General features: G+C 40.9%; 1 protein-coding gene across 3 annotated transcripts in view; it reads right to left on the reverse strand.

Moving 5' to 3' along the window:
* Nucleotides 1-25,893, reverse strand: part of LOC143021069 (NHL repeat-containing protein 2) — a 37,977-nt gene extending 12,084 nt beyond the window's left edge. For 2 of the 3 annotated variants that reach the window (XM_076178291.1, XM_076178293.1), the window contains exons 1-8: nucleotides 25,776-25,893; nucleotides 23,619-23,799; nucleotides 22,904-23,070; nucleotides 21,973-22,132; nucleotides 13,107-13,206; nucleotides 12,801-12,966; nucleotides 12,248-12,385; nucleotides 3,277-3,369 (exon numbers count right to left, since the gene is read on the reverse strand). In XM_076178291.1, the coding sequence (XP_076034406.1) occupies nucleotides 3,277-3,369; nucleotides 12,248-12,385; nucleotides 12,801-12,966; nucleotides 13,107-13,206; nucleotides 21,973-22,132; nucleotides 22,904-23,070; nucleotides 23,619-23,796 (1,002 nt within the window). In that variant the 5' untranslated portion in view covers nucleotides 23,797-23,799; nucleotides 25,776-25,893. Of the gene's footprint in view, nucleotides 1-3,276; nucleotides 3,370-12,247; nucleotides 12,386-12,800; nucleotides 12,967-13,106; nucleotides 13,207-21,972; nucleotides 22,133-22,903; nucleotides 23,071-23,618; nucleotides 23,800-25,648; nucleotides 25,676-25,775 lie in introns of those variants that run through there. The other variant, XM_076178292.1, reaches the window with a different exon arrangement.
* Nucleotides 25,894-26,105: the final 212 nt, after the last annotated feature.

Genomic DNA, 26,105 nt, shown 5'->3' on the forward strand with positions numbered 1-26,105 from the left:
CCTTATTTCTTATGTTCTTAAGTGTAGGTGTGCATTTAGTCATTATGTTTATGATGTGTTGTTTGAATGATTTGGATGTATCATATGATGTTATTCCAAGAATCTTTGAGGAATGTGTGTGTGGTATGAGTCTTATTGATAGCGGTGTGGTATGTATTCACGCAATAAGAGTAAGAGTAAGTGTTACAACAAGGGTGATGATACATACATACATACATATACCAAGGCTTTTTCCCCCTTTCAAGGGAGGTAGCCAAAAAGGGAAAGGCATAAAAAACACTCCCACCCATTTCATCCCTAAATACACTCCACACCCCTCCCACCCTCCCTCTCATCTGAGCACCTCCTGGATGACGGGTCATCCCTGCACCTTGCCCACCGCCCTGGGTCAGAAGCAGTGTCGCAAGACACAGCACATCCACAGCAAGGCCGCTTCATTTAATCAGCGACACCCCCTCTCCGTCCCCCCTTGCATATAAGGAGAGGACGGGGAGAAATCCCTTCGGGCTGCGTCAAAATTTACTCACACATACTACCCCACCCCCCACCCCCCCGCCCATTCCTCCTCATGCAATCATAACATCATCCATATACAACCATTCTCCACTCACCTCTGTCTTCCGTCCTCTCCCTTCCTTCCTCAACAGACATTCCCCTCTTCCCCAAAGCCCCTTTCACCCCATCCATCCACCTCATCCTAGGACGTCCCCTCATGTTCACTCCCTCCACATCTGCCTTCCATACCTCTTTTACTAGTCTTTCTTCACTCATTCTTTCCATGTGTCCAAACCATCCTAATATTCTTTCATCAACCCTATCTCCCAGCTCCTTTTTCACCCCTGTTCTCCTCCTCACCTCCTCATTTCTCACTCTATCCAGCCTAGTAACCCCCACCATACTTCTTAGACACCTCATCTCAAACACATTCAAACTCCTTCTCTCTTCTTCTCTTATGTTCCACGTTTCTGCCCCATACAGTGCTGTTGGCACAATCACTTCTTCATACAGTCTCCTCTTCGCATCCATTCCTAAATGTCTATTCCTCATTACACTCTTTAATCCACCAAGGCATTTACTCGCTTCTCTCAATCTACATTCTACCTCCACCTTCACTCCACCTTTTCCTGCTACACTTGCACCCAAGTATCTAAAACTATCCACTTCCTCCAGTCGCTCTCCCTTAATGCTCACTTCCAGTCTACTGCCACTTTCACCCCTTGTACATCTCATCACCTTACTTTTACCCACATTTATCTTTAGCTTTCTTCTATCACATACTCTCCCAAACTCTGCCACCAGCTTCCTCAATCCCTCCTCTGACCCTGCCACAAGCGCAGTGTCGTCCGCAAACAACAGCTGGCTCACCTCCCACTTTTCTCCATTTTCTTTAACCATCTCCAATCCCTGACCCACTACCCTACCATTCACCTCTCGCACCACCCCATCCATGTATAAGTTGAACAGCCAGGGCGACATAACGCATCCTTGACGAAGTCCCACCTTTACTTCAAACCACTCACTCTCTCCATTTCTAATCCTGACACAAGCTCTACTACTCTCATAAAAACTCTTGACAGCTCCCAAAAGCTTTCCTCCTATCCCATAAATCTGCATAACCTCCCACAGTGCCTTTCTGTCTACCCTATCATAAGCCTTTTCCAGATCCATAAAAGCCCAAAAAACATCCTTCCCCTTTCCTATAGCTTTCTCACATATCTGTCTTACCACAAAGATCTGATCTACACAACCTCTACCTGTCCTAAATCCACACTGTTCCTCACCAATTACTCCTTCTGTTCCTCTCCTAATCCTCTCAATCAAGATCCTCCCATAAGCCTTCCCTACTACACTTAACAGGCTAATCCCTCTGAAACTACTACATTCACACTTGTCCCCTTTTCCCTTGTAAAGAGGAACTATACAGGCATTTCTCCAGTCCTCCGGTACTCTACCCTCTCTCCAGCAAATATTAAATAACCTCACTAACCAGTCCACCATCACTGAACCTCCCTTTTTCAGACATTCTGCATGGCATTCATCCAGACCAGGTGCCTTGCCTGCTTTCATCATCTTTACAACTGCCTTCACCTCCATTCTCCTCACTCATCACTCTCATTTTCTTCGCATTTCCCACTGCAGCTATCTTTCCTTCCCTATCCTCCTTCACATTTAGCAACTCCCTAAAATATTCTGCCCATCTTCCCCTTACTGCCTTCTCTTCCATTATCATCTCTCCATCTGCACCTTTTACCTTTTTTTCCCTACTTGATTCGCCTCCTCTTCCTCTCTTAATTTCTTTCCAAAACATCTTTTTATTACTTTCAAAATTTTCTGTCATACTATCTGATGATAGTGTCTGTTTATACCATATCTCACTGAGTGCACAAGTAGGGTTACACTACCCACAAGCCACTCAAGAAGCCACTTTTACCATGTACTCAGCAAGCTCACAAAGTCATCTTTGCCCAGATATACCTTATATGGACTGATGATTCCTGGTTGTCAGTGTTGAGGTCACATGAAGTAACATTTACTGTGACATGCAATTGAAGATCTAGTATACCACCAGTTGAGCAGTGACACCCTCAACTTGTTCAGGTTTCTTTCTTCCCACACACATTGTTATATGCACGCATATTCTCGCAGTCAATTCTTTGACAGCTGGCAAAGATACCAAGATTTTAGCCTCTTAACCCTTCCCCCATGCCTTTCATTTAGTAATTTGCCATTCAGGAAGTGAGGCTGCTAACTTTCAGTACCCTATATCCCTATTAGTACATATTTCATATTATGCAGAATATATGTAGCTGGTATTCTTACAGACCCCAACCCCAGGCCAACCTATAGGAGCTATGAAAAAGTTAAGAGGTGGCGTTACACTGGGTGGAAAAAAGGAGATTGAAAAGAAGTAGCAGAAAGGAGCAGACAGTAGAGGTTAAGTGACTCGGCATTCTTTTATGAGCAAGGATTAATCTCCAGTCATAAAAGAATGGGCAGTGGGCAGGAGACAGGGATGACCCTTCATCCACAAGGAGCTAAGATGAAAGGGAAACAAATGGGTGGTGGATGGGAGTGGAATGGGTAGGGGTGGGTGCGTGACTTTGATTTGGCTACCTCCCTTATAAGAGGGAAGAAGCCCTTTGTATATAGACAGATAGAAGAAAGCTGACTATGATCTTTATGGGTATCAATAACTCCTTCAAGTATTCACTGTATCAAACTTATGTAGTCAATACCTCATACATCATTACAATTCCATGTACTTGTAGGACCTACCTGTTGTTTGCCTGGTAGACCACCCAAGTCTTTCTCACAAGCCTGCTCTCCAGTCCCTACTACAGTCTCCACAGTTTGAGTTTCCAAATTGACCTGTAAATGGGATGAGTCTGCTGTTTTATTAGAATCAAAGTTCGAGTTCTGTAAGGTCACTCAATTTTTTTTCTATTAGTGTAGCTTACATAGCAAAAACTATCATTCAATACCAAAAGGCCTTTTGACTTTAGCTACTTCCCTTGTTTGGGGGAAAAAAGCCCATGGTATATGTATGTATGTATGTAATAACTAAAGTGATAATTAGGATCAAGTACAGTAATCCTTCCAATATCTGAACTAAATGGTACACTAGGTGTTCAGATCTGGGGAGCTTTTTTGTTTGCATTCATCCCCAAATGCCTACTTCTGATAACACTTTCCATTCAATTATTATATTTACTTCCTTTACTATAAAAGGAACACTTCCACATCCACTCCACCATTCACTGTCAAATACACTTCCTAAGGCCTCACACATTTCATACATTCAACCTGCCTTCATTACTATACCAGGGGTGATCAGAAAGTAATGACAGTCGGACTCGTAGCTGAGAGACTATAAGTGTTGGGGGGGCGGGGAGCAAGGGGCAGCAAGTGTTGCCTGTTGTTACATGTTTGAGCTTGTCGCTGTTTGTCTAGCTTACATTTTATCGTTGCGCTGTGCGATTGCGTCATTGTTGGTTTGCCTCTCTAACCGGAAACATGGATTTTTCGAAAGAAGGCTGCAGATTCTACACCTTCACAAGGTGGAAACTCGGGAAAAAAGCAACGGAGATCAGAGAGGAATTGTTGCAAGTTTTTCCCGAGTCTACTCCATCACTGGAAACTGTTTCCCGCTGGATTCGAGCTTTCGCAGCCGGAAAATTGCAGCTAGAAGATGAACATCGTCCTGGCCGCCCTCGGACATCCGTGACCGAAGCAACGACGGTCCGTGCGCGGGCCATCATTGACGAAGATCCAACTGTTACTCTTCGATTCTTATCCTTGGAGCTCGGTGTCAGTTATGGGAGCGCACATGACATCGTGCATGAACACTTAGGGCTGAGGAAGAAGTGTGCTCGATGGATACCTCATTTGCTTACGGAAGAGCAGAAGAGCGAACGGGTGCGGATTTGTCGTCTATGGGTGGCTGAATTCGAGCCAAATGGTCCGAAACGGTTCTCAGATGTAGCTACCAGAGATGAGTGTTGGATTTCTTTCTTCACCACCAGAGACAAGCAGTCTAACATGGTGTGGTTGAGTGATGAAGAACCTCGACCTCAGATTCTGAAGGAAGGATTTTGCAGCAGGAAGCGCCTTTTCACCATCTTCTTCAATTCACAAGGACCAATGTGTGTGGATGTAATGCCTCAACAGTGTACTATCACAGCCCAGTACTACACTGATCACGTCCTTCCTCGAGTCCTGGAATATCAGGCCAAGACTGCACCAACCCGTCGCCGATCGCGCCTTTTGCTGCACCATGACAATGCTGCCCCCCACAAAGCTCGCCTCACTGTGCAGTTCCTGGAGCAGCAGGGGATCACACTTCTCCCCCACCCACCCTACTCACCTGACCTTGCTCCCTGTGATTTTTGGTTGTTTCCAAAGATCAAGGGTGCGATCGCAGGGAAGCTGTTTCATCGCATCCAAGATCTGGCGCGAGCAGTCAATTCAGAGCTACGAGGTATATCGGCTTCTGAGTACCGTGAGTGCTTCATGAAGTGGCGAAAGAGGATGGAACGTTGCATAGAGGCAGGAGGGGAGTACTTTGAAGGAATGTAGGCCACTATTTGGATTTACCTCTGTACCGTGAAAATATATGGTATCACTGTCATTACTTTTTGATCACCCCTCGTACCTTAAATAGGTTTTAGTTGTGTATGATGTGTCAACATAATATGCAAAAGAAAGCTGTTTACCATCCCACTCATCTCAACACCTCAGAGATGAAGGGCTGCTTTGCCTACATCACAGTGAGGCAATGGCTGAGGCCAATAAAACAAGGTCCAGGTCTTCCACAGATGAGCCCAACAGTCTGAATTAGTTTACCCCCACCACCTCATCAAATGGCTACACTCTCCTCATCCACTCAGAATAATTTTTGGAGCAGATGAGAACATCCCTTCTGGCCAAATCCTCCATCTATTCACAATCTCCCTCCATTCACTCCATCATTTGCACTTTCTCTTTCCTGCTTGACATACATACAATATCCATCCAAAGACCTGCTTTATACTATCCATCAATGTAATTTTTTGTGGAGTCATTTACATACATATACCAAAGGCTCCCTTACACTGGTGGTAGCCAAAAAGAAAAAGGCATAGAAACCACTCCCACCCATTCCATCCCCTACATATTCCACTCCCCTCCACCCTCCCTCTCATCTTGGCACATCCTGGATGACGGGTCATCCCTGCATCCTGTCCACTGCCCTGGGTCAGAAGCAGTGTCACAAGACACAGCACATCCACAGCAAGGCCGCTTCATTAATTCGGCGACCCCCCCTCTTCGTCCCCTCATGCAGAAAAGGAGAAGATAGGGAGAAACCCCTTCGGACTGCGTCAAATTATTTCTCATACATACTTCCTCACCCTCATCCCCCACCCACTCCCCCTAATGCATCACAGCATCATCCATACACAACCCTTCTCCATTCACCCCTATCTTCTGTCCTCTCCCATCCTTCCTCAACAGACATTCCTCTCTTTTGTCATGCCCCTTTTACCCCATCCATCCATCTCATCCTAGGACGACCCCTCATATTCACTCCTTCCACCTCCGGCTTCCACACTTCATTTACTAATCTTTCTTCACTCATTCTTTCCATGTGTCCAAACCATCACAATACTCTTTCATCAACCCTATCTCCCAACTCCCTTTCCACCCCTGTTCTCCTCCTCACCTACTCATTTCTCACTCTATCTAGCCTAGCCCCTATCATACTTCTCAGACATTTCATCTCAAACACATTCAAACTTCTTCTCTCTTCCTCTCTTATTACAAAGGATTACAAAGGCGGAGCATGCCGACAGGAGACCTTTTGATCCATATCTAGGTCGGATGCAAAAAAAAAAAAAAAAAAAAAAAAAAAAAAAAAAAAAAAAAAAAAAAAAAAAACATACATATACATATATATATATATATACATACATACATATATATCATATTAATAATAAATTAAAACTATAATAATGTAAAAATAACAAATAAAATACATAAATAAATGCATAGGTATAGTTGAATAACAAACAAACAGGTAAATAGTAAATGATTATAAATTGACATATAACTAATAATAAATGAAAATCAGACAGACAAATTATAACAAAACAAAAAACAAATAATATAACATAAATTATAATCATTACAGCATCTTACTTAGGTATTTATCTAAATGATTCTTAAAGCTTTGAACTGAACTACATTGCACTACCTGTGCAGGAAGTTTATTCCATTCATTAACTACACGGTTGGCAAAGTTGTTTCTACCTACTTCCAAATTGAATCTATTTCCGGACAGTTTGAGACCATTGTTTCTTGTCTGATTCTCATTCAATGTGAAAATTTGGTCACTTTTGATGTTGTCAATTCCATTTAAAATCTTAAAGACCTGTATCAAGTCACCTCTGAGTCTACGCTTTTTTAGGGAAAACAGATTCATGTGCTTAAGTCGATTTTCGTATGATTTATTTTTGATATTTGGAATCAGTTTTGTGGCTCGCCGTTGTACTTTTTCCAGTCTGTCAATGTCTTTAATGAGATTCGGTGACCATACGGAAACAGCATATTCCAAATGTGGACAAACTAACGATTTATATAGCTTGTTAATGAGTGATGGACTTTTGAAATCAAAAGATCGCGCAATCAGTCCCAGAATCTTATTTGCTTTCTCAGAGGCTGAAATACACTGCTTGGATGATTTGAGGTCGTTACTGATAATTACGCCGAGATCTTTTTCACTATCCACTTTTGTTAACGAATTTCCAAATAACTTGTAATCGTACTTACTGTTATTTTTACCTATGTGCATTACCTTGCATTTACTTGTGTTAAATTTCATTAGCCACTTTTCAGACCATTGCTGTAATTGATCTAAATCTTCTTGAATATCTAATTGGTTTGAGTGATCATTTGCCACTCCGCACAGTTTTGTATCATCAGCAAATTTGGAAACAGTAGATTTTAGTCCATGGTCTATATCATTTATATATACTATGAATAGAAGTGGCCCAAGAACGGAACCCTGAGGAACTCCACTTGCAACACTTTTCCATCCAGAAGTTTTTCCATTTAAAACAACTCTCTGTTTTCGACCTTTCAACCAATTACTAGTCCAACCTAATAGGCTACCACTTATTCCATGCAAAGCTAATTTAGTAAGTAGTCTTTCGTGTGGGACGGTATCAAAAGCTTTTGCAAAGTCTAGATATATTAAATCTATATTGTTTCTTTTGTCATAATTCGAGATAACTGTGTTGTAGAATTCGAGTAAGTTAGTCACGCAAGAACGTTTCCGTCTGAAACCATGCTGGCTATCATTTATCAAACGGTTACTTTCTAAATGATATTCGATAGCATCTCTGATGATAGTTTCCATTATTTTTCCTACGATCGAAGTCAAACTTATAGGCCTATAGTTATTTGGTTTATTTTTGTCACCTTTTTTGAATATGGGAGTAACGTTAGCTAGCTTCCATTCTCTTGGGACATCTCCGGATAGGATGGATTTTTTCAAAATAATTTCTAATAGAATAACAATTTCGTTTTTAATATTCTTTAAGATTTTTGGATCCCAACCGTCAGGCACTGGTGTTTTATTAACTTTGATTTTTTATATACACATTTTAATTTTTTCTTTTGTATTTACAGTAGAGAGTAAGTTTAGTGAGTAAGTTTACCCCAGACTTTTCACAGGTTTCATTTTGGAATTCACTTTGAGGTGTTTCGTTTACGAATACCGAGCTAAAATAATTGTTTAAGATATTACACATTCCTTCATTTGAATATTCAAGTTGACCGTCAGCAGATAATAGTGGACCAATGTGATTCCTAACAACCTTTTTATCTCTAATGTAACTATAGAATTCTTTGGGATTCTCTTTGGATTTATCAGCGATGTTCATTTTGTATTGTCGTTTTCTTTTTCTTATTGTCTTTTTTAAATCTCTCTGTATTGATACATAACTTTCATAGTCATTAGATGCACCCGAGCACTTATATTTCTTATAAGCCTGTCTCTTTTTAGCAATACTTTTTTCAGTTTCTTTGTCGAGCCACTTTGGGCGAGCCTGATTTGGTGGACGTCTGTCCTTAAAAGGAATGTAAGTTTGAATCATCTTAGTGAGCGTATTTTGAAATATTTCCCACATCTGATCTACAGGCCTTTCGTTTAATTTTGCCTCCCAATCTGTAAGCTGAAGCTCCTGACGTAGTTCTATGAACTGAGCTTTACTGAAATCGGGTATTTTAGAAGCACAATTATCTATTCTAAAATTGTTTAGGAGTTTGAATCTGACTAAGTTGTGATCGCTATTTGCAACAGATTCACCGACTTCTACATCAGTTACCATGCTTTCGCGGCTAGTGATCAATAAATCGAGTAAGTTTCCATATCTTGTGGGCTCTTTTACATGCTGAATTAAGTAATTGTCACCAAGAAAATCAATCAAGCGACTACCTATATGGCCATGTTCAAGGGTCATCCAATCAATGTCAGTAAAATTGAAATCACCCATTATCAATAAATCCCGGTTGCAGAAACTAGACAGTTCTTGAAATAACAGTTTGTCGTCTGCTAATGATAATGTCTTTGGCCTATATATTACACCTATATTCATTTTTTGTCCATTTGTTTGGGTTAACTCTAAATACACTATCTGTCATATGCATCCTGTTTCACTTTCTCTAAAACACAAGCATGAACATTGTTTTTAACGTACAGTAGAACACCCCCACCTTTCTTGTGGTTTCTATCCTGATGAAAGTGTTTAAATCCCGCAATATTAAATTCAGCTTCGAACTCTGTACCATTTAACCATGTCTCAGTTATTCCTATCATATCGAGATTTTCGCTTTTGGCATACGCCTGTATTTCTTGAAATTTGTTCCTAATACTACGAGCATTAAAGTACATAGTTTTAAGAAACTCGTGATTATTTCTTTTTGACACATTTTGAGTTTCAATATCATGTCTTATATTATCATTTTGTTTTTTATTTATGCCTTGCTCTATATTATTATTATTATTTGGTCCTTCATTGACATTCAATGCCTCATTAACATTTCTCCTATCAAAATTAACATTTCCCCCATCACGGACATCTGGTCGATTACGGTCATCCGATCTATTTTGTACATTTTGTCCCCCTACGTCACCGTGATTCACGCCGGCCTCCCGTCGTTCAGTGACATTATGTCCGGCATCCCTTTCTAAAATTATATTTTGTCCTCCAGTGACATTATATCCTACCGTGATATTTTTTCCTCCACTATAATTACATCCCATCGTGATCTTTTGTCTTCCACTGTCATTACATCCTATCTTGATATTTTGGCCTTCATTGACATTCTGTCCGGTATCTCTTCCTAAAATTATATTTTGTCCTTCACTGACATTATATCCTACCGTGATATTTTCTCCTCCATTATCATTACATCCTATCGTGATATTTTGTTCTCCACTATCATGTTCCATGTTTCTGCCCCGTACAGTGCTGTCGGCACAATCACTCCTTCATATAACCTCCTCTTAGCATCCATTCCCAAATGTCTATTTCTCATTACACTTTTTAATCCACCAAGGCATTTACTCGCTTCTCTCAATCTACATCCTACCACCTCCACTCCTCCCTTTCCTGCCACATTTGCACCTAAGAATCTAAAACTATCCACTTCCTCTAGTCTCTCTCCCTTAATGCTCACTTCCAGCCCGCTGTCACTCTCTCCCCTTGTACATCTCATCACCTTACTTTTGCCCACATTTATCTTCAGCTTCCTTCTTTCACACACCTTCTCAAACTCTGTCACTAACTTCCTCAATCCCTCCTCTGATCCTGTTACAAGCGCAGTGTCGTCAGCAAACAACAACTGACTTATTTCCCACTTTTCTCCATTTTCTTTAACCATATCAAACCCTTGCATTCACCTCTCGCACCACCACATGTATAGATTGAACAGCCAGGGCGACATAACACATCCCTGACGAAGTCTCACCTTTATCTCAAACCATTCACTCTCTCCATTTCTAATCCTAACACAAGCTCTGATACTCTTGTAAAATCTCTCGACTTCTCTTAACAGCTTTCCTCCTATCCCATATATCTGCAGTACCCCCCACAGTGCCTTCCTGTCTACCGTCATAAGCCTTTTCCAGATCCATAAAAGCCTAAAAAACATCCTTACCTTTTCCTATAGCTTTCTCACATATCTGTCTTACCACAAAGATCTGATCTTCACAACCCCTACCTGTCCTAAAACCACTGTTCCTCACCAATTACTCCCTCTGTTCCTCTCCTAATCCTCTCAATCAAGACCCTCCCATAAGCTTTCCCAATTACACTCAACAAGCTGATCCCTCAGAAATTACTACACTAACACACTTGTCCCCCTTTCCTTTGTAAAGCAGAACTATACAGGCACTCCTCCAGTCCTCCGGCACTCTACCCTCTCTTAAACAAATATTAAGTAACCTCACCAGCCAGTCCACCATAACTGTACCTCCTTTCTTCAGACATTCTGCACGGCATCCATCCAACCCATGTGCCTTACCTGCTCTCATCATCTTATCAGCTACTTTCACTTCATCTTTCCCTATTCCTCCTCCATTTTCCTCACTCATCACTCTCATTTTCCTAGCGCTTCCCACTGCAACTGTGTTTCCCTCCCTATCCTCCTTCCCTCTACAGACATTCCTCTCTTTTGTAAAGCCCCTTTCACCCCATCCATCCATCTCATCCTAGGACGCCCCCTCATATTCATTCATTCCACCTCCGCCTTCCACACTTCTTTTACTAATCTTTCTTTACTCATTCTTTCCATGTGTCCAAACCATCCCAATACTCTTTCATCAACCCTATCTCCCAGCTCCTTTTCCACCCCTGTTCTCCTCCTCACCTCCTCATTTCTCACTCTATTTAGCCTAGAAACTCCTATCATACTTCTCAGACATTTCATCTCAAACACATTCAAACTCCTTCTCTCTTCCTCTCTTATATTCCATGTTTCTGCCCCTTACATTGCTGTTGGCACAATCACTCCTTCATATAACCTCCTCTTAGCATCCATTCCTAGATGTCTATTTCTCATTACACTTTTTAATCCACCAAGGCATTTACTAGCTTCTCTCAATCTACCTTCTACCTCTACCCCCACTCATCCCTTTCCTGTCACATTCGCACCCAAGTATCTGAAACTATCCACTTCCTCCAGTTTCTCACCCTTAATGCTCACTTCCAGCCTCCTGTCACTCTCTCCTCTTGTACATCTCATCTTCTTATACTCCTCTTTTTCTCTTTCATTTAAGCAGTTCACTCTAAGTTCCCTACCTTCTGCCCTTTTCCTCTTTTTCCGCCTATTCTCTACTCTTAAAATACCTTCCACCAGAAAATGATCTGATATTCCCCCACTCTCTCCCCTTAGAACATGTACATCCTTAACTCTTCCTACCATACTCCTGGTCACCACTATATAGTCCATTAATGCTCTATCTGCCACCCTTCCATCCACCACCCTCCCCCATGTGTACTTATGCTTGACTTTCTTCCTAAACACTGTATTTGCTATCATCAACTTTCTTTCAAGACACAACTCCACCATCAATTCTCCACTATGATTTTTACCTGGAACTCCATACTTCCCAATCACTCTGTCTATTGGTTTGTTTCATTTGCATGGTTATTTTCCAATACACTTCTTAAAGTTCTTAAAGCCTAACCAAATAAAACATACAAACCTTTCTTATTAAATGATTATTGGTGTCAGCTACAAATATAGTATGAGGAGGATAAAATAAAACCCCCTGGGGTGTGTTGAACTCTGCCAAAGAGAAGGGTCCATCTGCATGCCCTTGTTTTCCTGAACCAACAATATGCTGTGGACAAATGTACAAGTCAGTTTGTATTTTCTGTACTTAAATGGAGATGAACTTAAGTAAGGTGTTTCACTTAAATCAAAGCTATCAAATTTGCCTTTGGTAAAAAAAAAAAAAAAAAAAAAAAAAAGTGACTGCATTAAAGCAACAGCAAATGACCATCTACACTAAGAAACCAAAATCCTTTCCATAAATCAGGACATAAGAATGATTGCTACACAACGCAATGTAACATAACACACACATTTGTAAATTACTGATGGTGTAGGGATGGTATTAAAGTGGCATAGGTGTTTGGCATGTGTATTGGATGTCTACAGTATATTCTGTCGTTCTTCAATATCATCCCTTAACCATCAATAATATTGTACAATACAGAATTTATGTGCAATCAGCCAGTATGGTTCCACCTTACCTTCACTGTTCCATTTTTGTCAGTAACAAGAATTCTATGATGGCCTGAATCAGCAATGATGATTCCTTGTGGGAAGACAGCAACTTTACCAGGATAGAGCAGAGGCAGATTTTGAGCATCAACATGACTTGAAGGTTTAACAAGGCCACACACATCACGCAGCTTCCTTCAAATAGAAAGAATTTTCACTGATCTTAGATTCTAACTGCCACTGCCACCATGAAAACATGAATATGTGACCAACAACTTTATCTTATAAATGTATGGAAGATTATATTTCACACACAAATTCATTTATTTCCTTACCTTTTACTTGAAAAATAATGGCGAGCCAAGGTAACATAATGTTCTAATCGCTGTTTATGACCTTCTCCAACTAAAACAAATATAGGCTCACAATTTGGACCTAAAAATGGAAATTAACACCATCATGCCAAGTATGTAAATGTTGTCTATTTGTTATATGATTTCTATTCAACTGATGTGGCTGTTGTTTTACTTGTTCTGTGGATGGATGGGGTGAAGGGGGCTTTGGGGAAGTGGGGAATGTCTGTTGAGGAAGGACATGAGAGGACAGAAGACAGGGGTGAATGGAGAATGGCTGTATATGGATGATGTTGTGATGCATGAGGTGGTATGGGCGGGGGATGGGGGGTGAGGTAGTATGTATGAGCAAAATTTGATGCAGCCCGAAGGGATTTCTCCCCATCTTCTCCTTTATGCATGGGGGGACAGAGAGGGGGGGTCACCAATTTAATAAAGCAGCCTTGCTGTGGATGTGCTGTGTCTTGCGACACTGCTTCTGACCAAGGGCAGTGGACAAGGTGAAGGGATGACCCGTCATCCAGGAGGTGCTAAGATAAGAGGGAGGGTGGAGGGGTGTGGAGTGTATTCAGGGATGGAATGGGTGGGAATGATTTTATGCCTTTTCCTTTTTGGGTACCTCCCATGTAAGGGGGCCTTGGTAAATGTATGTATGTATTTTGTTTGTTTGGATGGGGTGGTGTGAGAGGTAAATGCAAGGATAAGGCTGGGGATTGGAGATGGTTAAAGGAAATGGAGAAAAATGGGAGAGAAGCCAGTTGTTGTTTGTTGATGACAATGTGCTTGTGGCAGGATCAGAAGAGGAATTGAGGAAGTTAGTGACAGAGTTTGGGAAGGTGTGCAAAAGAACATACATACATATACCAAAGGCTTTTTTCCCCCTTATAAGGGAGGTAGCCAAAAACAAAGGCATAAGAACCACTCCCACCCATTCCATCCCTATCACATTCCACTCCTCTCCACCCTCTTCCCTCCCTCGTATCTTGGCACCTCCTGGATGACAGGTCATCCCTGCATCTTGTCCACTGCCCTGGGTCAGAAGCAGTGTCACAAGACACAACAAGGCCACTTCATTAAATCAGCAACCCCCCCCCTCTCTATCCCCTCATGCAGAAAAGAAGAAGACAGGGAGAAATCCCTTCAGGTTGTGTCAAATTTTCTCACACATACTCCCTCACCCCCCATCCCCCACCCATTCCACCTCAATGGATCACATCATCCATACACAACCCTTCTCCATTCACCCCTGTCTTCTGTCCTCTCCCGTCCTTCCTCAACAGACATTCTCCTCTTCCCCAAAACCCCTTTTACCCCATCCATCCATCTCATCTTAGGTCACCCCTTCCACATCTAATTTACTAGTCTTTCTTCACTCATTCTTTCCATGTGTCCAAACCATCCCAATACTCTTTCATCAATCCTATCTCCCAACTCCCTTTCCACCCCTGTTCTCTTCCTCACCTACTCATTTCTCACTCTATCCAGCCTAGTAATCCCTATCATACTTCTCAGACATTTCATCTCAAACACATTCAAACTCCTCTCTTATGTTCCATGTTTCTGCCCCATACAGTGCTGTCAGCACAATCACTTCTTCATATAATCTCCTCTTAGCATCCATTTGCCAAATGTCTATTTCTCATTACACTTTTTAATCCACCAAGGCATTTACTCGCTTCTCTCAATCTACATTCTACCTCCACCCCCACTCCTCCCTTTCCTGCCACATTCGCACCCAAGTATCTAAAATTATCCATTTCCTCCAGTCTCTCTCCCTTAATACTCACTTCCATCTTGATGCCACTTTCACCCCTTGTACATCTCATCACCTTACTATTACATACATACATATACCAAGGCTTTTTCCCCCTTACAAGGGAGGTAGCCAAAAAGGAAAAGGCATAAAATCATTCCCACCCATTCCATCCCTTACTACACTCCACACCCCTCCACCCTCCCTCTCATCTTAGCACTTCCTGGATGACGGGTCATCCCTGCACCTTGTCCACTGCCCTGGTTCAGAAGCAGTGTCGCAAGACACAGGACATCCAAAGCAAGGCCGCTTCATTAAATCGGCGACCCCCCTCTCCGTCCCCCCATGCATAAAAGGAGAAGACGGGGAGAAATCCCTTCGGGCTGCGTCAAATTTTGCTCACACATACTACCTCACCCCCCATCCCCTACCCATTCCACCTCATGCAACACAACATCATCCATATACAACCATTCTCCATTCACCTCTGTCTTCTGTCCTCTTCCATCCTTCCTCAACAGACATTCCTCTCTTCCCCAAAGCCCCCTTCACCCCATCCATCCACCTCATCCTAGGATGTCCCCTCATGTTCACTCCCTCCACATCTGCCTTCCATACCTCTTTTACTAGTCTTTCTTCACTCATTCTTTCCATGTGTCCAAACCATCCTAATACTCTCTCATCAACCCTATCTCCCAGCTCCCTTTCCACCCCCGTTCTTCTCCTCACCTCCTCATTTCTCACTCTATCTAGTCTAGCAACCCCCATCATACTTCTCAGACACCTCATCTCAAACACATTCAAACTCCTTCTCTCTTCCTCTCTTATGTTCCATGTTTCTGCCCCATACAGTCATTTATCTTCAACTTCCTTCTTTCACACACTCTCCCAAACTCTGTCACTAACTTCCTCAATCCCTCCTCTGATCCTGCTACAAGCGCAGTGTCATCCACAAACAACAGCTGGCTTAACCACTTCACTCCGGGCCAAAATCTCGCGGGCAGCATTAGCTGCCAGACATACGATGTGTCGTAATTATACTCGCATCATAAAATATAGTCACCGCTTATATCAACCATTCTCTCTTTCACCCGTGAATTTTGATAACCATAGAAAATGTGATGAAGACAGTTTAGAGAGTATGTCATTACGCAGGGGCAACTACAATAAATATAATCAAGACGCTGATATGGCAGCCTCGCATATCCACTTGCTCCTCATGCCGCCTACGTATGCGGCACCATATGGAAGGGGTTAACTCCCACTTTTCTTCATTTTCTTTAACTATCTCCAATCCCTGACCTCTTGCACCACCCCATCCATGCATAAACTGAACAGCCTGGGTGACATAACACATCCCTTACTAAGTCCCACCTTTACCTCAAACCATTCACTCTCTCCATTTCTAATCCTGACACAAGCTCTACTACTCTCATAAAAACTCTTGACAGCTCCTAAAAGCTTTCCTCCTATCCCATATATCTGCAATACCTCCCACAGTGCCTTCCTGTCTACCCTGTCATAAGCCTTTTCCAAATCCATAAAAGCCCAAAAAACATCCTTACCTTTTCCTATAGCTTTCTCACATATCTGTCTTACCACAAAAATCTGATCTATGCAACCCCTACCTGTCCTAAACCCACACTGTTCCTCACCAATTACTCCCTCTGTTCCTCTCCTAATCCTCTCAATCAAGACCCTCCCATAAGCCTTCCCAACTACACTTAACAAGCTAATCCCTCTGAAACTACTACACTCACACTTGTCCCCTTTTCCCTTGTAAAGTGGAACTATACAGGCACTCCTCCAGCACTCTACCTTCTCTCAAACAAACATTAAATAACCTCACCAGCCAGTCCACCATCATTGTACCTCCTTTTTTCAGACAGGAAATTGAAATTAAATGTGGATAAAAGTAAGGTGATGAGATGTACAAGGGGAGAAAGTGGCAGGAAAGGAAGTGAGTATTAAGGGAGAGACACTGGAGGAAGTGGATAGTTTTAGATACTTGGATGCAAATGTGGCGGGAAAGGGAGGCATGGAGGTAGAATGTAGATTGAGAGAAGCAAGTAAATGCCTTGTGGGATTAAAAAGTGTAATGAGAAATAGACATTTGGGAATGGATGCTAAGAGGAGATTGTATGAAGGAGTGATTGTGCTGACAGCACTGTATGGGGCAGAAACATGGAACATAAGAGAGGAAGAGTTTGAATGTGTTTGAGATGAGGTGCTTGAGAAGTATGATAGGGGTTACTAGGCTGGATTGAGTGAGAAACAAAGTGAGGAAGAGAATAGGGGTGGAAAGGGAATTGGGAGATAGTGTTGATGAAGGAGTATTGGAATGGTTTGGACACATGGAAAGAATGAGTGAAGAAAGATTAATAAAAGAGGTGTGGAAGGCAGAATTGGAAGGAGTGAACATGAGGGAGTGACCAAGGATGAGATGGGATGAGGTAAAAGGGGCATTGGGAAAGAGGGGATTCTCTATTGAGGAAAGATGGGAGAAAACAGAAGATAGGGGTGAATGGAGAATAGTTGTGTATGAATGATGGTATGCATGAAAGGGGGTGGATGGGGGTGAGGGAGTATGTGTCAAAAAATAATTTGACGCAGCCCAAAGCGATTTCTCCTTGTGTTCTCCTTTTCTGCATATAAGGATGGAGAGGGGGGTTCACTGATTTCATGAAGCAGCCTTGCTGCGGATATGCTGTGTCTTGCAACAATTCTTCTGACCCAGGGCAGTGGGTGAAATGCAGGATGATCCATCATCCAGGATAAGATAAGAGGGAGGGAGGGGGGTGAATGGGAATCAAGTAAGTTGGGGATGGAATGGGTGGGAGTGGATTTTATGCCTTTATTTTTTGGCTACCTCCCTTGTAAGGGGGAAAAAGCCTTTGGTATATGTATGTAAAAGAGAGAAACTGGAGGAAGTGGATAACTTTAGGTTTTGGGATCATATGTGGCAGGAAAGGGAGGAGTGGTGGTGTAAGTAAACTACAGACTGAGAGAAGCAAATAAATGCCTTGATTGGATTAAAAAATATCAAGAGAAGACTATGTGAAAGGGTTATTGTGCTCATGGCATTGTATGAGAAAGAGATCTAGAATTTAAGAGAGACAGTGAGTAAAAGTTTAAATGTGTTTGAGATAAAATGTCTGAGAAGTATGGTAGGGGACACAAGGTTGGATAGCGTGAGAAATGAGGAGGTGAGGAGGAGAGCTGGGATGGAAAAGGAGATGGCAGATAGGACTGATGAAGACTATTGTGATCATTTGGACACATGGAAAGAGTAAGTAAAGAAAAAAATAGTAAAAGAGGTGTGGAAGGTGGAGGTGGAGGAAGTGAACTTGAGGGGATGACCAAGGATGAGATGGAGAGATAGGGTGAAAGGGGCACTGAGCAAGAGGGATAAGTCTGTTGAACAAGGAAGAGAAATAGGCAGGGAAAAGACAGGAGATAGAGTGAATGGAGAATGGCTGTGTATAGATGATACTGTGATGCAAGGAAGGGAGAGGGTGGGGGAGGGGAGTTTAAGGAGTGGTTATATATGAATGATATTTTGATGCAGACCAAAGGGATTTCTCCCCATCTTCTCTTCTTCTGCATGAGGGTATGGAGAGGGGGAATTGATCAAATGAAGCAGCCTTGCTATGGATGTGCTATATCTTGCTGCATTGCTTCTAACCCAGGGCAGTGGGTGGGATACAGGAATGACCTGTCATCCATGAGGACCTAAGCTGAAAGGGAAAGGGTGGTGGATGGGAGTGGAATGGGTGGGAGTAGGTAATTTCCTTTTGACTTGGCTACCTCCCTTGTATGGGGGAAAAAAGCCCTTGGTATATAGATAGATGGATATATTTTGTTTGTGTAAGAATTGCTGCAGTTGTGTGTGCTTGTTTGTAGTATTGTTTATCTTTATTTGTAATATGTTTAGGGTGTCTGTTTTGTGCTTGGGTGTTTCTGGGTGTGTGTTTTGGTGTGTTGGGAGTCAGTCCAGTTTGTTGTGTACTAACTGGTGTTTGTGAGTGCAGTGCATGTCAGGTGGGGTCAGGATATGTATGTGTAGCACTGGATTATGTGTGTCTGAGTGAAGGGTATACATATGCACATGTCTGGATTTGTTACAATGTCACTGGCTATGAGGTGTGGGAGGGCAGGAAAGTGAAAAAATATATATATTAAAATAGGTTGGAAGGAAGTTGGAGAATAGAAAGAGGAAGTGCATTATGGGCATGTTCCAAAGACCAGATACCTGTGCCTTAGGATCAAATCTCTGGATGGAAATGGGGTATGGCAAGATGCATTAGTGCTAGGCTTAAAGTATTATGTACCATCTTTCTTCATAGCAGTGGTGTCTCCAGACAGGCACAAATCCATGACACCTTACATACCCCTCCCATCTCGTCACCCTAGGGATGAAGGATTGCTTTGTCCTCTACCCTACTACATGGGTAAAAATAAAAATGCAGCAAGGCACAATTCCTTTCTAGCAGGATCTGACAGATAGAGCTAATTTACCCCCCATCACTTTACATAAAGCAACTCCTTCCCCTCTTTTTGACTGAAAATTATGATGTAGATGAGAACATCCATTCGGGCCATGTTATCCCTTCACCTATTCACAATCTTCTTCCATTTACATCTATCTTTTGTTCTTCCCTTTCCCAACTCAACAGACATACCATGAGCTTCCAAAGCTTCCTTCACCCAAGTCATTCATCCCATTCCAAATCTTTCCTATGCTGTGAATGAGACAGATGGATGGGGTCAAGGGACTAAGGATGCATGTGGAATGTACATTTACAAATTTCTTTCCTGTTTTCTCCTTACTAATGATACAAAAGTTTTTTAGATGGTACTCTTGTAAGGGCATGAAAGATAGTAATGAAAGGTTCCCAGAACAAATATTTGATTTTTTGAAAAAAGATGTTTTGAAAAGAAATTAAGAGAGAAAGAGGAGGTAAATCAAGTAGAGAAGAAAAGGTAAAAGGTGAAGATGAAGAGATGATAATGGAAGAGAAGGCAGTAAGGGGAAGATGGGCAGAATATTTTAGGGAGTTGCTATATGTGAAGGAGGATAGGGAGGGAAAGATAGTTGCAGTGGGAAATGCTAAGAAAATGACCGTGATGAGTGAGGAAAATGGAGGAGAAATAAGGAAGGATGAAGTGAAGGCAGTTGTTAAGATGATGAAAGCAGGTAAGGCACCTGGTCTGGATGGATGCCATGCAGAATGTCTAAAAAAAGGAGGTACAGTGATGGTGGACTGGCTGGTGAGGTAATTAAATGTTTGCTGGAGAGAGGGTAGAGTGCCGGAGGACTGGAGGAGTGCCTGTATGGTTCCATTTTACAAGGGAAAAAGGAACAAGTGTCAGTGTAGTAGTTTCAGAGGGATTAGCTTGTTAAGTGTAGTTGGGAAGGCTTATGGGAGGATCTTGATTGAGAGGATTAGGAGAGGAACAGAGGGAGTAATTGGTAAGGAACAGTGTGGATTTAGGATGGGTAGAGGTTGTGTAGATCAGATTTTTGTGGTAAGACAGATATGTGAGAAAGCTATATGAAAGGGGAAGGATGTTTTTTGGGTTTTTATGGATCTGGAAAAGCCTTACAACAGGGTAGACAGGAAGGCACTGTGGGAGGTTTTTTCGGATATATGAGATAGGAGGAAAGCTTCTAAGAGCTGTCAAAAGTTTTTACGAGAGTAATAGAGTATGTGTCAGGATTAGAAATGGAGAGAGTGAGTGGTGCGAGGTAAAGGTGGGACTTCGTCAGGGATGCGTTATGTCGCCCTGGCTGTTCAACTTGTACATGGATGGGGTGGTGCGAGAGGTAAATGGAAGGGTGGTGGGTCAGGGATTGGAGATGGTTAAAGAAAATGGAGAAAAGTGGGAGGTGAGCCAGCTGTTGTTTGCAGACAACACTGCGCTTGTGGCAGGATCGGAGGAGGGATTGAGGAAGTTGGTGACAGAGTTTGGGAGAGTGTGTGAAAGAAGAATGCGGAAGATAAATGTGGGTAAAAGTAAGGTAATGAGATGTACAAGGGGTGAAAGTGGTAGCAGACTGGAAGTGAGCATTAAGGGAGAGTGACTGGAGGAAGTGGATAGTTTTAGATACTTGGGTGCAAATGTGGCAGAAGGTGGAGTGGAGGTAGAATGTAGATTGAGAGAAGCGAGTAAATGCCTTGGTGGATTAAAAAGTGTAATGAGGAATAGACATTTGGGAATGGATGCTAAGAGGAGAGTGTATGAAGGAGTGATTGTGCCAGCAGCACTGTATGGGGCAGAAACATGGAACATAGAGGAAGAGAGGAGTTTGAATGTGTTTGAGATGAGGTGTCTGAGAAGTATGATGGGGGTTACTAGGCTAGAGTGAGAAATGAGGAGGTGAGGAGAACAGGGGTGGAAAGGGAGTTGGGAGATAGGGTTTGATGAAAGAGTATTAGGATGGTTTGGACACATGGAAAGAATGAGTGAAGAAAGACTAGTAAAAGAGGTATGGAAGGCAGATGTGGAGGGAGTGAACATGAGGGGACATCCTAGGATGAGAACAGGAGAGGACAGAAGACAGGGGTGAATGGAGAATGGTTGTATATGGATGATGTTGTGATGCATGAGGTGGAATGGGTGGGGGGATGGGGGGTGAGGTAGTATGTGTGAGCAAAATTTGACGCAGCCCGAAGGGATTTCTCCCCATCTTCTCCTTTTATGCATGGGGGGACAGAGAGGGGGGGTCGCCGATTTAATGAAGCGGCCTTGCTGTGGATGTGCTGTGTCTTGCGACACTGCCTCTGACCCAGGGCAGTGGACAAGGTGCAGGGATGACCCGTCATCCAGGAGGTGCTAAGATGGGAGGGAGGGTGGAGGGGAGTGGAGTGTATTTAGGGATGGAATGGGTGGGAATGATTTTATGCCTTTTTCTTTTTGGCTATCTCCCTTGTAAGGGGGGAAATGCCTTGGTATATATATGCATAAAAATGATCAAGTATACTGTTCAGCTTATAAAGAGCATTAAAAATACTGATAACTTGGAATTCTATTGATGTTAGTTTTCTTTTTTCTCAGCAAAAATTATCAACTGTTTTCTGAAATGCCACCTACCTAGAATGAGAAGAGTTGGCCAGCAGCTGATGCCAAGTTCCATCCACATTTTTGCCTGGGCATCATTAACTACTGCATGGTGAATTCCATACCTTTCAATAGCAGCACTAATATTTGCTGATGTACGTTCATTGTCAAATTTGGCTGAATGGACTCCAACCTGGAAAAATAATATTCATTAGCAACATACATACACCAACAGCTTTTTCCCCCCTTACAAGGGAGGTAGCCAAAGTCAAAGCCATAAGTCCACTTCCACCCATTTCACCCCCACATACTCCACTCCCATTCATTAACTGCCATTCCCAATTAAAAAAGAAAGAAGAAAAAAAAAATGCAATGTATATCTACAGAAGAAATTGTACCCACAGCACTGCATGGATCAATGACCTGAAATTTTGTAGAGGCAGAACATAAGAATGTGAACATGTTTCAGACAAAGTGTTTGAGAAGTATGGTCAATATTATAATGAAGTAAAGAATGAGAAATGTGGAGGTGAGGCAAAGAATGGGGTTAAAAAGAGAGCTGTTGGATAGAGCAGATCAAAGTGCTGAGGTGGTGGCAAGTAGAAAGAATTCATGTGGAAAAATTACTAAAAAAAAAGAAAAAAAAAAAAAAAAAAGTTGTGGAAAACAAAAGTGGATGAAGTAAAAAATATGGTAGATGGAGAAGGTGAAGGGGGCATTGGATACACAAGGAATGTCTGTTGATCAAGTAAAAGAGAGTGCTAGAGATAGTAGTAAATGGATGAAGGAATGACAAAGCCCAATGTAGTGCTCTTCTGGTCTGCTTTGTAAATTCTTTGGGGTGGATGAAGAAAGTGGGTCACCATTAAACAGAGTGGTTGGGTGAGGGGGGGGGGGAAGCCACCTCTGGCTGTTAGACCCTACTGCAAAGGTACTATGTTTCACTGTGGTACACTCAACATACCACGATGACTCCTGATGTTGGTGGGAAGACTTTCTCTAGATGTTCCAGATCAGGCAATATGTGCATACAGTTGATGCAGCAATATGTAAAGAAGTCCAGGACCACAATGCAGTCTTGCAGGTCTTCACGAAGACTCAAGCTTTTTTCTACATTGAACCACTCTAGTCCTGGGAAGAACAATAATGTTAATTATTTAGGAGGGCATCAGTGGAACCAATGAAAGGACTATCTATTTATTTGTAATATACAGGAAAGGGTGTATACTTAGAGGGTACTGTTTTTTTTTCAGTTGTCCTCCATCCTGAAATCTTATCCTTCAATACTGTTTTCATGTATCAATTATTCCTGAAAGCCTTTATCCAGTCAAAGAGCCAATTTCCATAATAGTTGATTGTGAGCTACTTTGTCAACTCCATTCTTTAGAGCTAAATATACACAATGTACCCAATTCTCCCTCTCTTGCAACACATCAACCATTCTTGTATAGCTGTATATGAGGTACTTAAAAGTATAACATACAACAACAAGAATTTAAATGTTCTGCAATATGAACATGCTTCTTATCTGTGAAATAAACATTTAGTGTTGTCCTTTTAGGAAGAATATAATACAACTAAATGAAAACTTTTGCAATACTGTATTTGAATTCACCCTACATTTAACAACACCCAATTAATTTAAAAATTAAACCAGTAACAATAAATTCAAGTATTACCTGCTTCAAAGTCTACCATAGGAACAGGATTTGCTGCCCATTTCTTTATATGTTCTCGTATTAGATCATCCTTCTCCTCATCACAATTGCGCTCTGCAATCTCTGCAGCTAAAGCTATGCAAGCCATCATAAGGCTAGGTATGGTATCCTCAGGCTGATTTTCTTCTGAATCACTCATCTTCTGTTAGGGCATGGATAAATAAAATAGTATAATCATCAATGTATACATTTCATGAAAACACAACTGCCACATCTGTTTTCAAATAGTATACACTTTTAATCTAAAGACATGGGATGCATACATTTATCAATCTAAGACTGCAAAATACTTCATAAATGTGCAATTTATAGACAATGAAAAAGGCATAGTAGAACAACATAACTGGAATATATATTTAAAGGTAAAATAAAGATAAATTAAATTAAAATTAAAACCCATAATGGAATAAAAAAAAATGCAGACCACATGCTAATACATGTTATTTTTTCAAGTGTGATCAGTTCCTTCTATTACTATATCTTTATCTATTGTTTCCCATTTATATGGAACCAATGACAGGAACCTGCTAGGGGTAATCCTGCAAAATTGACAGTAGAATTATCTCCATATAGACCATCTGGAGGTGCAGGCCCAATGGGCTGACAGCCTCCTGACCAACCTCAAAAAAATTATATTTTCTACATCTTTTCAAATAAGGAGAGATGACAATATTAATACTCCAACTTTCTTTCTTCCTCTTTTTTTTTTTCATCCCACTCCCACAAAGAGGGAAGCGAGAACCCCTTGAAGGGCAAGTCCCTTTCAGTTATGGCAACTCACAGAGCTTTACAAGCCAATGTTTGAGGCACCTCCCTACCTGAACAGGGCTGTCAGGAACCAAAGTAAGAAGCCCACAGCAGGTCACATACAACCACCAACCCATGAATTTGACACTGTATCCACTCTATATCAATAGCAAAGCTAACCAACTCATCATCTCATGTACTAATTGTATAATGATCATGATAAGGGTTCTGCACTAATCATTAATTTAATAAATCAGTTCTTATAAGAACCAATGATAACTACCTGCTTGTGGTGGTCCTGCAAAATGGATAGCACTGGAATGCCTAAATCTGACAAAAAGGGGTGCTATGGTCGTAAAAGATTAAAACAATCTTTGCCCTAGAGCATCTCCTACCAGATTACAAAGATGTAAATAAAAGAAACCAAGTAAACTGTGAAAATTACAGAGGACCTAATAGAAATTTTGATCAATAAGGAAAACAGAAAGTAAAGTAAAAGTTATTTGGTAGCATTGAAACAGGAATCACAAGAATAATAATATATATATATATATATATATATATATATATATAAATATATATATATATATATATATATATATATATATATATATATACATATATATATATATATATTCATATATACTTATATAAATATATGTATATATATGTATATATATATATATTATATACATATATATATCTATATATATATATATATATATATATATATATATATATATATATATTCATATATACATATATATACAGTATATGTATATATATACATATATATATAAATATATATATATATAAATATATGTATATATATATATATATATATATATATATATATATATATATATAAGAATAAAAAATAAATAAATAAATAAATAAAAATAGGTGGTTGATAGAAAGGTAAAGCTTTACCTCCAGCAATGGAAGGGCTAATCAGTAGTAATGTTCCATCTCAAATCTTTGCATTTTCCTCATTCCATTTATTACATACATCTACATGTGAGGTGCTACACTCAGTTGTCTGACCTAGTTTTGAACTTGCTTATGGTTTTAGCTTAACCTCTATCATTTACCGGCCAAAGTAAGTTTCCTTCTTTATTGGTGAGGTGTCCCCATATCCCTAATAGTTTTCTATAACTGTGTAAACCCACGATAGCCCATATAATTGTAATACCAAACAATGTAACGAGGTGAAATATCAAATACTTATACTAGCAAGTACTGACCAATTGAATCGCAGTTTCACTTGATTGGTGAATCTGAAACCTGAAAACTTACTGTCAAATCATAAAAACCAAAAATATAAATATTATCAAACACACAATAGTACGAGTTCAACAGTCATATATTTACTTGTTTGTATTTTCTACTGCAAACACCACTTGAACTCAAATCTACTGGGTCTTCGCACGAGCCTTTGTTTACATTGGTAGTAATGTCGGCTTATAACAGATGGCAGCACTATATCTTAAAAATAGTAAGACAGTATTATAGACATTTTTACTTGATATAATTACAATACATTAGCCAGAAATTTAATTGTAGATAATGTTTTAATTAATATATTAAATACATACTTCAATTAATCCACGTTTTTTACCTTACTCAAATATTTTTAGTCATTCTGGGGCAGCAGTTCTTTTAATTAAACTTTTCACTCCATTCCGCCTTCCTGTGTGGCTA

This window comes from Oratosquilla oratoria, chromosome 41 (genome assembly GCF_046742065.1).
Source record: "Oratosquilla oratoria isolate Oo_2021 chromosome 41, ASM4674206v1, whole genome shotgun sequence".
Classification (NCBI taxonomy): Eukaryota; Metazoa; Arthropoda; class Malacostraca; order Stomatopoda; family Squillidae; genus Oratosquilla; species Oratosquilla oratoria.